The sequence below is a fragment of the Portunus trituberculatus genome, chromosome 2 (assembly GCF_017591435.1).
Source record: "Portunus trituberculatus isolate SZX2019 chromosome 2, ASM1759143v1, whole genome shotgun sequence".
Taxonomy (NCBI): domain Eukaryota; kingdom Metazoa; phylum Arthropoda; class Malacostraca; order Decapoda; family Portunidae; genus Portunus; species Portunus trituberculatus.
Genome location: NC_059256.1, coordinates 9,174,767 through 9,191,958, shown reverse-complemented (window position 1 = coordinate 9,191,958; position 17,192 = coordinate 9,174,767). Strand labels below are relative to the sequence as shown.

The 17,192-nt window shown below is 41.1% G+C and overlaps 1 protein-coding gene across 1 annotated transcript; it reads left to right on the top strand.

The window, feature by feature from the left end:
* Positions 1-5,478: 5,478 nt before the first annotated feature.
* On the top strand, positions 5,479-17,028 carry LOC123504996. Its single transcript, XM_045256001.1, has 3 exons — positions 5,479-5,596; positions 5,695-6,548; positions 16,920-17,028. The coding sequence occupies exons 1-3, from the start codon at positions 5,555-5,557 to the stop codon at positions 16,921-16,923; spliced, it is 900 nt and encodes a 299-aa protein (XP_045111936.1). The 5' UTR covers positions 5,479-5,554; the 3' UTR covers positions 16,924-17,028.
* Positions 17,029-17,192: the final 164 nt, after the last annotated feature.

The window sequence follows — 17,192 nt, the reverse complement described above, 5'->3', positions numbered from 1 at the left end:
ATACAAAGTTAAACTAAACTAGTGCTAGCCTATATATGCATCGCTTTTAGGCAGAAATTATATGATTCAAGATAATAACTGACTTGGTCAACAGAAGAGTAATACTATGTGGACATACCATATGCACATACAAACATATGCAATTCAAATGCAATACAGCAAATATATAGAAACAAATCTCACCTATAATGAAGTGTGGCCATACTCTATGTATATATATATATAATAATTTCATTATCAATTTTTAGATTTATTAAATTAGACGCTTTTTTAATAGAAAATAACATAAAATAAGTTTTCTTCGTGTTGAATGTAAGTCATTTATAAAGTTTTTCAAGTTCACCGTTTGCATTCAAGATGAATTGATTTTGGTTTGGTCCTGTCAAGTAACGTGTCATATCATCTGCAAATAAGATACTTTTAGCTTCAGAGAAAAGATCAGATATATCATTGATGTATATCAGGAACAAAATTGGACCTATAATGCTTCCTTGCGGAACACCAATGTTGACAGCTGTTGTAGATTATTTTTCGCCGTTGAATACAATATATTGATATCTATCAGTTAAATAATCTTTAAAGCATGAAAGTATTGGTCTTCTAATTCCATAGTGATGTATTTTGTTAATGGTGATCTTGTGATTAATTGTATGAAAAGCTTTTGCAAAATCTATAAATGGATAAGACTTAGTTTTTTGTCAAGAGCAGAAATTACATCATTCGAAAATACATTCAATGCTTTAAAAGTATTGTATTTCCGGCGAAAACCATATTGAGCAGGATTTAGTATATTCTTATTTTCTAGATAGTTCATTAGATAAACCTTCATTAAAGTTTCAAATATTTTTTGAGAATATTGTGAGTTGAAATATTAGTCTGTAATTTTTAGGGTCATCATCAGGGCCAGACTTATGGAGAGGTGTAATTCTAGCAGTGTTCAACAGCTATGGAAAAGTTCCAGTCGCCACAGATTGATTGAAAAGTACGAGTATAGTCAAAGGCATTGCAAACAGATGAGAATTTTTTTTAATAAAGGTGGATGAGATATCATTAATGCCTGAATTTTTATTGTTTAATGATTTAATTACGATATTAAGTTCAAAGGTAGTAATAATAGGGCACATCATAGAATTTGGAACATTATCTTTAAGATAGGTTTCTATCAAGTTGAGGAGCAATAGTGGAAAAGTAGTTGGGGAAGGCGTCTGATATAGCTGATGGATCACTGAGTATTGAATTGTTATATTACAGGGACTTAATATTGCTTCTTTTGAATGAATTACCTTTTAATTCATTAATTGCTTGCCAAATCTTTTTGGTATTGTTACGAAAGTTTGAAAATATCCTAAAGTAATAGTTCATTTTAGCAGCCCCAATAATTTGAGTAAGATTATTCCTATATTGTTTATAAGTGTCATGAAAGACTGCTCCAAGTTTACACATTTTAAACAAGTTACATTTAAGTTTAATAGATTTAAGTATTCCACTTGTAAGCCATGCATTATGTAGTCGTTTATCAGGAACAAGTTTTGTTTTTATTGGAAAATAAGCTGTTTTATAAAAGAGATTGAAATTATCATATATGTTTTCTACATTAAGTAGTTCTTCCCAGTATATCATGTGCAGCTCATTGGTAAATAGATTATGATTATTAGCATTGAAGACTCTAAAGTAAATCTTATGTTTAGTATTTTGTTTAGATTGCTGATTGATATTAATGAATATAGGGAGATGGTCCGATATGCAACAATAAAAGATACCTTATAAAGAGGGAGGTGTAAAATTAGTCCAGCTTTGATCGAGTAGAGAGGGTTGCCCAAGCTCAGGAGTATCAGGAAAACGTGTTGGTCTGGATATGTGGGGAAAATAATTTAATATCTGCATAGAATTAAGGAAAAGATTAGTGGGAACATGAGTAGAGTGTTCCAACAAATTGATATTGAAGTTTCCTATAAGTAAAGATTTATTGAGTCTGAAAATGTTGTTATTCAACAGGACATTTATGATAGACGTAAATTCATTGACACCTATATGTTTACTGTTAGGCCTATAAATAACAAATTATAAGAGTTGAATGACCTAATGTTAGCTTTGAAGTGCAAATTTCAATATTTTCATTAATGTAACAAAATTGGTTATCTATCTCTGTGTTTATCATATTGTTAGTAAAGATAGATATCCCTCCGTGCTCTCTCTCAGTTCTTACTAAGTGATATGAATGATATCCTTCCAATGAGTAAAGGTGTTTGTTGTGTTCTTGAAGCCATGTCTCAGAAACACCAATTATATCTGGTGATTTTGGCAAACAATCTAGGAAAGATTTCAACACATCAAAGTTTTTGTGTAGTGATCTAATGTTAAGTTGTAAAATGTTAAGGTACTTGTTACATAGTGACTCTGTAGCTGATATATACTCCTCAAAATTAAAGTAACTACATAAAGAGTTCAGATCTCGCTGACCTGAGATTTTTTCTATCACACTTAATTCTAAGCTTGATGAGAACAATTCGTTATCATCATATAATGAATTATGTAAATTTTCCATGCCCTGTACAGAGGCTAATAATATGACTTAGTAAATACAATGATAAAAATAAATAAGCATAACTATGGCTCTCCAGGTATGCAGAGAGGAAAAAAGGCGCCTAGTAGTAGTAGTATAAATACGAATATTAGTAGCAGAAGAGGTACTACCGACATTGGTAGTGTTCGTGTTGCTGTGGCAGTATTTGTAGCATTATCATTAGTAGTAGCAGCAGCAGTAGTGGTAATAATAGTAGTATCAGTAATAGTAGTAGTGGTAGTGGTAACAGTGATGATAGTAGAAGTAATGGCAACTGTAATAGTGGTAGTAGTAATAGTGGTCAGAAGGATGGTAGTAGTAGTAGTAGTAGTATTAGTAGTAGTAGTAATAGTAGTATAGTGGTAGTAGTAGTAGTAGTAGTAGTAGTAGTAGCAACGGCAGTAGAAGTAGCAACGGCAGTATTAGCAGCAGTAGGAGCAGCAGTAGTAGTAGTAGTAGTAGTAGTAGCAGTAGTAGCAGCAGTAGCAGTAAAAGTAGAAGTAGTAGTAGTAGAGTAGTAGAGGCACTTGTTGTATTAGTCATGCCAGTGGTAGTAATACCAGTAGTGAAATCATTAATGTTATGTAAGTAGAAATTGGTGATAGTAGTGGAAGTGATAATATAAAATAATAATAGTATACATATTGGATGGCTAAAATACTTATTACAACATTTGTCCCATTTCATGTGATTATTTGGAGTATCCTTTTAATATTTGGTAATTATCTAAAGTTGCGTCAGATGTTAGGATGTGTTTGCGATTCGAATGTTTTAACTTTACAACAATTTCACCATCATTTGTAAAGCATTGCTGGAATTTTTCTGTGTGTTGTTTTGTTATGTTCCACACTATCTTAAACAGTGATCGGCGTTTTGTGGTCAGGCTTTCATTAATGTATAGGTTAGGCTTAACTGTTACGCAAGCATTCATAATGGTGTATTTGGTTTGTCTACTCTGGAGTTTAACAATGATTGGTCTCGAATCGTTCTGTGATTTGTTTGTTCCTGTCTATGAACAACATTTATGTCAGAGTTATTTATATTTATGTGAAGATTTTCTCTGATTGATCTCACCACTACATCTACACTATTTTCGTTTTGTTCCTCTTTTGGTAAATTTGGACCGCTAACAATTACGGTGTTCCTTCTCTCGTACTGGTTCACTTCGTCCACTTCATTTTCAAGCTCCGTTATTCTGTTCTCCAGTTCACTTACATGGCTTGCATTGCAGTTAAACTATTTTTTCATCTTTCAGGTTAGTGATTAACTGTATTGCTTTGATTATAGTGTTCACAATAGTTTTACCTTCCTCTGAGATAGTGGAGGTGTCACCAGTGATGAGAGCCAATACGTCTGAAGGTATAGTACCAGCGTGAATGGGAAGGTCCGAAGGTGGTCTTGATGGGGTTGGAACAGTGGATTGTTCATCGGTAGTTCCCTGTTGATTGGTCCTCTCGTTTGCATGTTCCAGTGGCGTTACAAACAGTTCCTGGGTTGAGATAGTGTTCTTCGCTTGTTGTCCGCTCCGCCCAGCAGCCTGGCTCTGTTGTGTCTGTGTCTTGGTCATCTTGTGTCCTATAGATAGTTTAACACAGCAGAGAATTGCCACAGTGTTGTCACAAAGTTGTGTCCGTGTCTTGGTCACCTGGAGCAGCCAGTATTAGTAACTGGTTTTCCTTCGGTGGTCCAGTGGCGCCCGTGGAGGATGCTGAGATCTCACACCGCCTTGGTCACGATAAAACACTCATAAGTCCCGTCTGACTACCAAGGACATGACCGATGGCGCTGCGGGCGGGTTCCTCACAACTCACAACTATTATAACATCTGGACTTTACAGACAATATACAGACGATCGAATGGTATTGAGTGATTTTTAGAAGCTCAGTTGAAAAGTTGACGCTTGGCTGGGAGAGAGAGAGAGAGAGAGAGAGAGAGAGAGAGAGAGAGAGAGAGAGAGAGCTGGACAATAACTATACACCTCCGGAACTTTCCAAAGGCTGTGTAGTTGAAGTGGCACGGATGTTTAGGGTGTTTCTACTGCTTTAGTGTTGAGCAACAACATTTCTACTTTATTATCCGGAGAAACACTCTTGACAACTCTGCCAGTCATCTCTGTGGCCTTGGAAAACAGTCGTGGTGAGAGAGCAAAGCGTTTCTATTCCTCGAAGCCTTGAGAACCTTGTTAGTTAATAGAACATCATGTGTGTGTGTGTGTGTTTGTGCCAATTATATACAGTCGTCTGGCGGTCAGCCAGCCAGTTGGTCCCTAAGGAATAAGCTCAGAGTTCGAATACTGGCCTATCTTCGGGTAGGACTGAGACTATAGACACACAACGGGACAGCGAGGCCACCACTCCTCGTATTACATCCGGTGTGTGCTGCTGCTGCTGCTGCTGCTGATTTTGCTGCTGCTGCTGCTGCTGCTGCTGCTGCTGGTGCTCCTGGGTGAACACTGCACAGTAACAGGCTCGCCCATGTGCCTCCCTGCGTCCAGGCACTTCAACCCCCCTGTGCCTTTTATGTTGAGCCAGGCGTGCTGACCTCTTTCGCTACGTGGTGTGTGTGTGTGTGTGTGTGTGTGTGTGTGTGTGTGTGTGTGTGTGTGTGTGTGTGTGTGTGTGTGTGTGTGTCATCCCTTCCTCCCTTCACGCGACTTCTTCTCTCATTCCTCTGCTTTCTTTCCACAACACAGAATTTTCAAAGCGTAGTAACGGAGAGAGAGAGAGAGAGAGAGAGAGAGAGAGAGAGAGAGAGAGAGAGAGAGAGAGAGAGAGAGAAAGGGGGGGGAAAGGTGGAGGGGCGGCGTGTGTGTGAACGGGACAGCCTGGCAGTGTTTTGTGCTTGAAGGCACCAAGGTTGTGAGAAGCATCGCCTGCTGCCCCTGATGCTGTGGTCTCGGCCTGTGCTATATAAGACTGTGTGTGTATCTGTTTGTGAGTGTGTCGTGACCTGTATAGTACACGTTGTTCGTCTGTCTGTCGTGCACAGCCATGGCTCCTCGTGCCGGCTGTCTCCTCCTCCCACTCTTCATTGTGAGTTGTGTGTGTGTGTGTGTGTGTGTGTGTGTGTGTGTGTGTGTGTGTGTGTGTGTGTGTGTGTGTCACTCTAATCATTGTGTCCCCACCACCAGGCATTGGCAAGAGTCATCTTTGTAGATGCGGAATGCGGCATTCTATCACCCACTACTTGTACGGATGATGTAGCCACATTATGTGCCGACTGTGGCACAGTCTCTCAAGTGCCGAACCCTTTTGATTGCACCAGTTACTACCTGTGCAAGGATGCCACCAACCTTTTAGTCCCTGACCCCCTCCCCTGCCCGGACGGTGATACATTCGACGAGAAAGAATTGGTGTGCAAGCCAGACGGCAAATGCTCGCTTAACTGCAACCTTCCAGGTGGCGGCGGAGACTGCTTTTATACCTGTAATGGGGATCAGAGTAAAAAGATAGCCGATCCATTTGACTGCAGCGTGTTCTACCAATGTACCAGTACGGAGCCTGAGCCGGCTACAACGTGTCCTGCTGATGCACCGTACTTTACTGGGGACAAGTGTGGTGTGGATGAGTCTGCTTGCTGCCGTTGCCGCCCCTACTGCTACGCCGGAGACGTTGCAGGCAAGTACGTACAGGACCCCACAGACTGCCGGAAATACTTCGTGTGTACAGCGGAGCATGAGATGCCGCCGTTCCAAAGTGAGTGTAGAGATGGTGAGACCTTTGACTCCCGCGCGAGGAAGTGTAGCAGCACGGCGCCGTGCATGACGCTGTGCAGGAACGTGGTGGACGAGAACGGCTGCATCGACCCGTACACGTGCCAGGAATTAGGCTACTTCCCCATATGCAAGACACAGTGCCTGAGGGAATACTACCACTGTGTGGAGGTCAGTGACGATTACGCCACGCCGGAGACGTGCCCCAATAACCTTGTCTTCAACCCCGACACTCTGACGTGTATCAAGAACGAAGCCTGTCCTTATACCCAGTAGCTTCCCCACTGGCCCTGTACCCGCCTGGCTGCTGCGGCGTCACCACCTCAATAAAGTGTTGGGCAGCACCTTTGTCTCCTGGGTCAATACAATGCTGTGGCGGGGAAGTGTACAGCTTGGCTTGCACGGACAGTGAGCCACACACAACCTCGGGAGATGAAACCCTCACCAATACGCTCTCAAACAGTCCTCAGTAAGCCAGTCAATCAGTCAGTCTATAAGAAAGTTAGTCAATCAGTCAGTCAGTCAATCAGCCAGTCAGTCATTCAGCCAATCAGTCAGTCAATCAGTCACATTCAGCCTCTCAGTCAGCCAGTCAGTCAGTGATCACGGTCCTTCCCAGCCACGCCTCATAACAAATCGCTTGCTCCCGACATCTTGAACCAGTAAAGGTGAATTGCCTAATTGCCTTGTACACACACACACACACACACACACACACACACACACACACACACACACACACACACACACACACACACACACACACCAGACACACACCTGAACTCAGTCACTCCCACACACAGTCAACAGGACATCCAGAGAGACAAGAATTGAGACCAAACACCAAAGCAAACACTATGGAACACTATTGAAGGCATCAGAACCCATTGAAGAAGTGGTAATGCTTTTTTTTTTTCTTTTTCTTTAGTCAATATAAAGTGTTAAGTGATTCTAGTGTGTGTGATTTAATAATAATAAAGTGGCAGTGGTTTCTTCAGTCAGTTATGGAATGTTCAGTGGTTTTGGTGTGTTTATTCAGTGTAATAGCTTCAGCAGGGCGAAACAAAAACCAGGCAGCGACAGGTGCGGTGTATTAGAGCTGAGCGACAAAGGTGTATCTGCCTACATGGCTGGAGCTTGACTGAGCCAAAGTTCACAGGTGTTACAATTGTCAGCTAGCTTGAAACAACGAAAGTAACTCGAATAAAACAGTAAAACGTATGAAGCCTCGAATGCTTCATTAAGTTTACAACACTCCTTCCCCTTTAAAATCAAACTGAATAAAACATGAAACATCTAAACTATTCATATTAAGATAACTAGCAACTTTATCCTTACACATGGAATTAAACTCTACTTCAACATAAAACATAAAACATGCAAACTAAAAACTGAATGCAAACGAACACCCAATAAAACAAGAATATGAGACAGATTAATCCCAAGTGATCTGCAGACGATCTGGTTCCTTGCGAAGTCTCTCTGACCGACGACATGCCACCTCCCCCGAGGGTTGCTCCAGCGCTGGCTGTCGGGGCTTCGATCCATGCCCGGGCTGTTGTTCCCAAACTTGAGTTGGCACATTGTTCGGGTGTGCCAAAACAGGTTCCTTGACTTCTCCTGTACTATATGGTGGCCAGTCATTCGAGCGTCCCGAAACAGTTAGGGGTGGCACGGAACTAGATGGTTCCGAACCTTGTTCACTGGCTCCCGATGCTGAATTCACGATGTCCACAACTGGTGGAGATAAATCATCCGCGTTGCCCTCCTCTTCATCCAGTCTATCTCTTCTTCTTACGTAGTCCAGATGACGTCGCACCGTTCGTCCATCCAGCAATTTCACCTTAAATGAAACTGGACCAGATTGTTGAATAATTACTCCAGGTAACCACTTTGCACCTGGACTAAAATTGATAACATACACCTTATCCCCTACTCCCAGTTCTCTCGGGTGTGCCTTCCTATCATGATAATTTTTCTGCATTTCCTGTTTCCTTAATACTCTCTGACTTATCCCTGGCATTAATAGGTCCAGACAAGTTCTTAATTTCCTTCCCACTAAAAGTTCCGCCGGCGAAACCCCTGTGGTAGTGTGTGGTGTGACCCGATAACGTAATAAAAATTTCATTAATCGCGACTCTAAGGAACCCGCTGTCTCTTTTGTCATGGCCCTTTTCAAAGTCTGCACTGCCTTTTCTGCTAATCCGTTGGAAGCTGGGTGATAAGGGGAGGTTTTGATATGAACGATGCCATTTTGTTTTAGAAATGTTTCAAATTCCTCACTGCAGAAGTTCGTGCCATTATCCGTCACTACAATCTCGGGTAAACCTTGTGACGCAAAAGTAACTTGTAATTTTTCAATGGTAGCAGATGAAGTAGCCGAATTTGTGGCGTGAACATCAATCCACTTAGAATGTGCATCAATTACCACCAGAAACATCTTGCCCATAAATGGCCCTGCATAATCTAGATGTAATCTGGACCACGGCTTCTCTGGCCATTCCCAAGGCTGCAAAGGGGCGTCGGGAGGTAGATTCCTCAACTGCTGACACTGTGCACACTGCTGAACTACAGTCTCTATATCATAATCCATATTTGGCCACCAAACATAGCTACGTGCAATGCTTTTCATGCGTGACGTCCCTGGGTGTGTCTCATGAAGTTCTGCTAGCACTCTCTTCCTTGCTACCTCTGGTACCACCACCCTTGATCCCCATAATATTACTCCATCCTGCACACTTAACTCCCACTTCCTTCTAAAGAAGGGTTTTTGTGCTTCCACGGTGACGTTTTCAGGCCACCCGTACTGAACGTTCCTCCTGACTATAGACAGTATAGGGTCTCGCTCCGTCCACCGCCTGATGTCCTTCGCTGTTACTGTCGTCCTGTCCTGCCTCTCCAGCACACACACAACGTCCCCTGGCACCGGCGTATCCTTAGGAGCTTCAGGAAGAGGAAGACGACTCAAAGCATCCGCATTGGTTATATACTTCCCTGGTTTGTGGGTGATAGTGTAATCATATGCAGATAAAGTCAAGGCCCAACGCTGAATACGACTTGAAGCCATCACAGGAACGGGGCGACTCTCATTGAATAAACTCTTGAGTGGATGATGGTCAGAAATAATCTCAAAATGACGGCCATACAAGTAATTATGAAACTTTTTTACTCCAAAAATAACAGCTAGTCCCTCTTTCTCAATTTGCGCATACTTGCGTTCAGCCGACCCCAATGTCCTTGAAGCAAATGCAATCGGTCTCTCTTCTCCCGACTCCAGACGATGTGAAAGTACTGCTCCCAGGCCGTGTGAAGAGGCGTCACAGGTGAGCAAGAGCGACTTGCTGCTGTCGTAGTGCACCAGTACTCGGGAGCTCCCTAACAGCTGCTTAGACAGGGACAGCGCTCGCTGCTCGTTGTGCCCCCACTGCCACTTGACTTCTTTTTGCAACAATCTGTATAATGGTGCAAACACAGTACATAGGTTAGGATAAATCTGCCATAATAATTCACAAGTCCTAGATATGACTTAAGCTCCGTGGTGTTGCTAGGTGTAGGAGCATTGACAATAGCTTTAACTTTTTCATCCGTGGGTGTAGTCCCTCTGCATTTATTTTGTGTCCTAAATAATTAACCTCTGGTGCCTGGAAAATACACTTCTTCAATTTCAGTCTTACGCCTGCCTTGTCCATACGCCTCAAAACTTCCGTCAGGTTACTAAGGTGCTCCTTATCCGTTTTCCCGGTTACCAAGATATCATCTAAATATACAACTACATGGGGAATACCTTGAAGTAAATTTTCCATGACTCTTTGGAAAATTCCAGGAGCAGAAGATACACCATATGGTAGTCTGTTATAACGAAACAGACCCTTGTGGGTGTTAATTGTCACAAATTTCTTTGACTCCTCATCAAGTGGTAGTTGTGAATAAGCGTGCGAAAGGTCCAACTTTGAAAAAGTCTTTCCTCCCGCCAAATTAGCTAACAAGTCCTCTATTTTTGGAATTGGGTAACTGTCCACTTTGCAAACTCTGTTTACGGTCAACTTATAATCACCACAAATGCGTATGGAATTATCCACCTTCACTATGGGGACGATAGGCGCCGCCCACTCCGAAAACTGCACAGGTTCAATCACACCTTGCTTCAAAAGTCGTTCCAGCTCGAACTCCACTTTCTCTTTCAAGGCGTAGGGAAGTGGACGAGCCTTGAAGAATCTGGGTGAGGCTTCCTTATCCACGTAGAAAACTGCATTAGTGCTCTTGATGAGACCCAGTTCATCCTTGAAAACTTTATCAAATTTTCGAATGACATTATCACAGTCCGTGCTACAATTATAAACCGCACCCCAGTCCAACTTTATTTTCCGTAGCCAGTTACGTCCCAACAAATTAGGGCCGTCTCCATCAACTACCACCAACGGCAGAGTCTCTAGCTGGTTACCATACTCCACCTCCACCTCCACTTCCCCGAGTACTTTCAACATACTACCACTGTACGTGCGCAACACCACTTCAGAAACTTTCAACACAGGTTTTGATTTTCCTTTCCAACTTTCCTCGTACGTTTCCTTATTCAAGACTGACACTGCAGCACCGGTATCTATTTCCATGGGCACCATAACTTTGTTTAACCTTGGGTGAACAACAACAGGTGGATCGCGAGACTTACTCACTGTATACATAGCATATTCCTCCACACAACAGTCTTCACTGTCATTACTGGCACCATGCTCGATCTTATGCATCTTATTGTTCTTGTTACTCTTGCTCCGACACACCCTTGCCAAGTGCCCCACCTTCTTGCATACGTAGCAGGTAGAGCGCGAAAACGACAGTCTGGATCCATATGTTGACCCCCACACCTGAAACACTGCCGCCGAGGTGCAAACCGCCTTCCCTGAGTGTCCTCGCTCCTTTCCTCATCGCGTCGCTCAGTAATCCTATTCACGTGGTTTCCTCGCTGCTCCCCCGCCAGCTGTAGGTCTTGAGTGTCCCTCGCTGCTGCCTCCATAGCCAGTGCCGTTGCTTCTGCCTTCTTAAAGTCCAAGTTCCCGTCAGCCAATAATCTTGCTTGTATTTTTCTATCGTCGATTCCACAAACCAGTCTGTCTCGAAGCATGTCAGTCAGCTGGTCTCCATATTCACAATACTCTGCTAATTTCCGAAGATCAGCGATAAAGGTTGACACAGACTCACTCTGTAGTTTGAAACGAGAGTTGAATTTGAAGCGTTTCATGATGACAGATGGCTTCGGGCACATGTGATTCTCCAAGAGTGTTTTCAATTCCTTGTAGGACTTGTCGGCTGCCTTATCTGGGAGGCACAGGGACCGAATCAGCTCGTAGGTTTTTGCCCCGCACACGGCCAACAGCGTGGATTTTTTTTTCTTCTCTTCTTCTATGTCGTTGGCCACGAAGAAATGTTCCAATCGCTCTACGTACTGAGTCCATACTTCAGTATCTTGATTAAACTCTTTGAGTTTGCCAATGGTTGCCATGTTGCTTGGTAATCCTCGTCGCCAATGTAATAGCTTCAGCAGGGCGAAACAAAAACCAGGCAGCGACAGGTGCGGTGTATTAGAGCTGAGCGACAAAGGTGTATCCGCCTACATGGCTGGAGCTTGACTGAGCCAAAGTTCACAGGTGTTACAATTGTCAGCTAGCTTGAAAACAACAAAAGTAACTCGAATAAAACAGTAAAACGTATGAAGCCTCGAATGCTTCATTAAGTTTACAACATTCAGTAATAATAAAGTAATAATGTATTTCTTTTAATTTTAGTTAATGTGAAGTGTGAATTGGTTTTGATGTTTTTTTATTTATTATTATTATTTTTTAATGATAGTGAATTTGTAATGTTTTATTGCATTTTTTATCTTATTTATTTTTTGATTCATTTTCTTATTTTTTTAGTCAATATTAAGTGTGAAGTGGTCCTGGTGTGTTTTTCCAGTAATAATAAAGTGGCGGTGGTTTTGTGTGTTTCCTGAGTCATAATAAAGTTTTAAGAAATATTTCATTGTATAATGAGAATTGTAATGGTGTTAAGAATTACTGCTTGGTGATTTTCTGGGTTGGAATAATATTAAGAATAGTATTTTAATGTGTTTTATGATTCAAAATAAGCTATGCAGAATAATTTGTTGTGTTTTCTGGGTTTGTTGTAAAGATTAAGAGTGTTTTGGCGTGTTTTTGAATGAAATAAATGTTTTTGGTTTGTTTTTAAAGGATTAAGAATAATTTGAGGTGTTTTCGGAGGTTTGCATTAAAGGTTAAGAGTGTTTTAGTGTGTTTTTAAGTGAAATAAAAATAAATAAGAGTGTTTTTGGTGTTGCTTTATGGGTGAAAATAAAATGCAACGAGTGATTCTTGTTTTATTGTTCATTTCTGATTTATTTCTCTGAGTCTAAAATAAAATAATAGAATTTTTGAGTGCATTGACTTGAAATAAACTCCATACTCCTCGTTTATCTCTCTCTCTCTCTCTCTCTCTCTCTCTCTCTCTCTCTCTCTCTCTCTCTCTCTCTCTCTCTCTCTCTCTCTCTCTCTCTCTCTCTCTCTCTCTCTCTCTCTCTCTCTCTCGCTTTCTGAGTATTAAAGGATAAAAAGTGGGGTGGGTGGTAACAAGAGCTGCTGCATTGCTTCCCACAAGATAAAGGGGGGTGGGGGAAGGGTTAATAATTGTTGTGGGGGAGGTGTTTGTTGTGATGGTGAGAGAGGGGGGTGGGGGTAAAATTATTAGTATTTCTCCTCCTCCTCCTCCTCTTCTCTGGCGCAGTGGTTGGGGGCTTGTCAAGTGTTTGTTGTCCTGAGTTCGAGTGCCTGAGAGAGCAAATTGTAAAACAAAAAAGACAAGAAGATTGAAATAAAGAAAGCGAGAGAGAGAGAGAGAGGGTGGTGGGTAGGGTGCACGTGTTGACGGGAGGTGGAGGGGCGGCGTGTGTGCTTGAGTGTACCTAGGCAGCAAGAAGTGCCGCCCGCTACCTCCTGTTGCTGTGGTCTTGGCCTGTGCTATATAAGAGTGTGTGTGTGTCCTGACCTGTATAGCATTAGCAAGGCTATACAATGCTATACAGGTTGGGATATGTTCAGAAAAACAATTGATGATGAAATTACTATAACTAATTTGAATTATAGCAATACAGATATACTAGAAGATGAAATGAATAAATGGATAAAATAATTTAGTAAAGCAATGGATAAAGCAATTCCTAAAAGTAACTTTAAACGAATAAGTCAATTAAAATATACTGATGAAATAAAAAATCTAGAGAGACAATTTAGTGAGTATAAAATAGCTGCCTTAAGAAATGGATGGACTTATAATAACTACAGAGAATATATAAGGATAAGAACAGAACTAAGAGAGAAATGCAAGGAATCACAAAATAAAAATTGGGAAGAAAAGATAAAAAATATAATAAATTACAGCAAAGACAATAAAGAGTTTTGGAGGAAAATAAAAACACTAAAAGGTAGTAACAAGACTTATACTAGTTACATGAAAGATTCAGAGGGAAACAAATATTATACTGATAAAGAGAAATGTGATTTGTTTGAAAAGAAGTGGAAAGAGGTATTTAAAATCACAGTAGAGGAAGAGCAAAATTATGACATCCAGCACTCAAATCATATAGATGCATATATGAATGTAAATGATGACAGGACTAGATTTTTTCAGAGAGTTGACATGAGCAGACTTGATAACCAAAACATTCATACTAGGAAAGTAACAACTGAGGAAATTAGAGGAATTATAAAGAGAATTAAAAATAAAGCTCCTGGAGTATCAAAAATAAGTAAAGTAATGCTTGAAAATTGCACTGAACTAAAAAATATATACAATGCGTGTTATAGTACTGGTTATTTTCCTCTAATTTTCAAAAATGCAATAATTAAATTCATACCAAAACAAGATAAATCACCAATCAATCCGATAAATTATAGACCAATTTCACTGCTTGAAGTTGCGGGAAAACTTTATGAAAGGATAATTCTAGCAAGGCTTACAACATTTCTCTCAGAAAATAATGTAATCAAAGATTGACAGCATGGTTTCAGGCCATACAAGGGAACTCATACTGCTATTACAACAACATACAAAACTGTGGCAAATGCACTTGCAAATAAAGAACAAGTATATGTAGTTTTACGTGACGTTGCCATAGCTTTCGATAAAGTCTGGCACAATGGCCTTAAATATAAATTGCTACAACTTGGACTGTCATTAATACTTGAAAAATCATTGTGTAACTTTTTAAATAATAGAACAGCAAAAATACAACTAGGAAAACACAATAGTAACATCATAAATTTATTAAGTGGAGTTCCTCAAGGTAGTGTATTGTCGCCCACCTTGTATACTTTATATACAAATGATCTACCTCAAGCTAGTCATGGTTGCTTAACAACAATGTTTGCTGACGACATTACCCAAGTAATAACTTCGCCAAGTAAATCGAAGTCAATGATGAAACTAAAAGTAGAGCGCAAAATAAATCAGATTAACAGATATGAAAAGATGTGGAAAATTAAACCAATGAAGAGAAATTCAAAATTATCCCAATTGCACAATATAAAACTAAACCAATCATAATAAATAATAAGGAAATAAATATTAGTAAGGAAGGAAAGTTTCTGGGCCTTAATTTAAAACATACTGGTATAGGAGGACATTGTACTATTTTGAAAAATAAAGGGAATGCCGTACTAAGTAAATTGAGAAGATTTACTAGTTTAACACCAAAATTAAAAACGTTGTTGGTAAAAACACAACTCATACCAATTTTAAAATACCCTCCAATTCCTTTATGTTCAGCGGCAGTAACAAATAAAAAATTGCAATCAGTGCTAAATAAAGCATTAAAATTTATAAATCATAATGAGGGTGACAGGCCTACAGCTGAGGAACTTCATATAAGATATAATATAACTCCACTAAATATTTCCACTCACAATAAGGCATGCAGAGTATGGGAAAATGTCAGATGCTCAGAGCCGGAACATTACAATTTTTTAACAACTCACCAAAATACAAAACACAAGTGGTTCCCAAAAACTAGTGAGGTTATAGCCACCCCCGAAGTGGAGGCTATTATAACTTGACAAATTTAATCCTTTAGTCTTTACAGATGTTGCAGTATCCTTGGGCATCATAGAAGGACTTCGCAGGAGGACATTGCCAAACCAAGGAAACAACTACATTACTCTTTTACTTTTATACTTCTTGTCTTTTTCATTCTCCTGTTGATCACAACCACATGCAATCTTTTATTATGTATACTTTCTGCATAAGTATCTGTGCATTTATCACTAAACTAATTTTACTGATGAGAATGGCAAGTTGCTAAACTTTAGGTTTTTCAATTAACCTAATATGAATTTCTAGGGAACAAAAGTAAATATAAATTAACATATTGCTTTAGCTGCCACAGCACTGTTCAGTCTAAAATTTTAGGGATTAGATGCGTCTCTTGGGGAATCTTACCGGAAAAAAAAAGGGAATACGACTCTCTCTCTCTCTCTCTCTCCAAACCTGTGCAGACTAAAGAATTAAACACAATAGAAAATACAAAAGTATGACAAAAAAAGCAGTGTGGTTAAGCCCACAACCTATCTCTCTTCTAACTTTCTTTCACCACTTCTCTTCTCACCCACTTTTTCTTTAGCTAGCTTTCTTGTTTTCTTTCCCCACCTTAAAAAAAAAAAAACTTCATTGTGAGTTGTGTGTGTGTGTGTGTGTACAAATGTGTGTGTGTGAGACCCTAACCACTGTGTCCCCACCGCCAGGCATCAGCAAGAGTCATCTTGGTTGATGCACATAAATGCGGCGATCCACCAGAAGGCGACCCTTGTACGGCTGACCCGGGCATAACATGTGCCGGCTGTGAGTATGAGCTCGTGTCGGACCCTTATGACTGCACCAGTTTCTATGTGTGCGATGGTGAAGGCGGCTACTTATTCATTGACTCCCTCCCCTGCCCGGACGGTTATATATTCGACGAGATTGACAGAAATTGTCATAGACGGCAGATGCTCGTTTATCTGCGGCAAGCCAGGCAAAGGCGGGAATTGCCTTTATAGCTGTGAAGCGAATTATGGCAGAAAGATATCCGATCCATTTGACTGCAGCGTGTACCACCAATGTACCGGTACAGAGCCTGGGCCGGCTATAACTTGCCCTGCTGATGCACCGTACTTTAATGGGGAGAAATGTGATGTGGATGAGTCTCTCTGCTGCCACTGCCGCCCCTACTGCTACGCTGATGACGCAGGCAAGTACGTAGAGGACCCCACAGACTGCCGGAAGTACTTCGAGTGCGTAAGAAATCATGAGATACCGATGTACGGTGGTGAGTGTAAAGAGGGAGAGCACTTTGATTTGCACGTCAAGCAGTGTAGCAGCACGGCGCCGTGCATGACGCTGTGCAGGAACGTGGTGGACAAGAACGGCTGCATCGACCCGTACACGTGCCAGGAAATAGACTACTTCCCAAAATGCAAGACACAGTGCCTGAGGGAATACTACCACTGTGTGGAGGTCAGTGACGACTACGCCACGCCGGAGACGTGCCCCAATAACCTTGTCTTCAACCCTGACACTCTGACATGCATCAAGAACGAGACGTGTCCTTATAATTACAAGTAGCTTCCCCGCTGGCCCTGTACCCGCCTGGCTGCTGCGGCGCCACCTGCCTCAGTAAAGTGTTGGGCAGCACCTTTGTCTCCTGGGTCAATACAATGCTGTGGCGGGGAAGTGTAGAGCTTGGCTTGCACGGACAGTGAACCATACACACCCTTGGGAAATGAAACCCTCACCAAGACACTCAAACAGTCTTCAGTAAGCCAGTCAGTCAGCCAGTCAGCCAATCAGTTAGTCAGTCAATTAGCCAGTCAGACATTCAGCTTGTCTGTCAA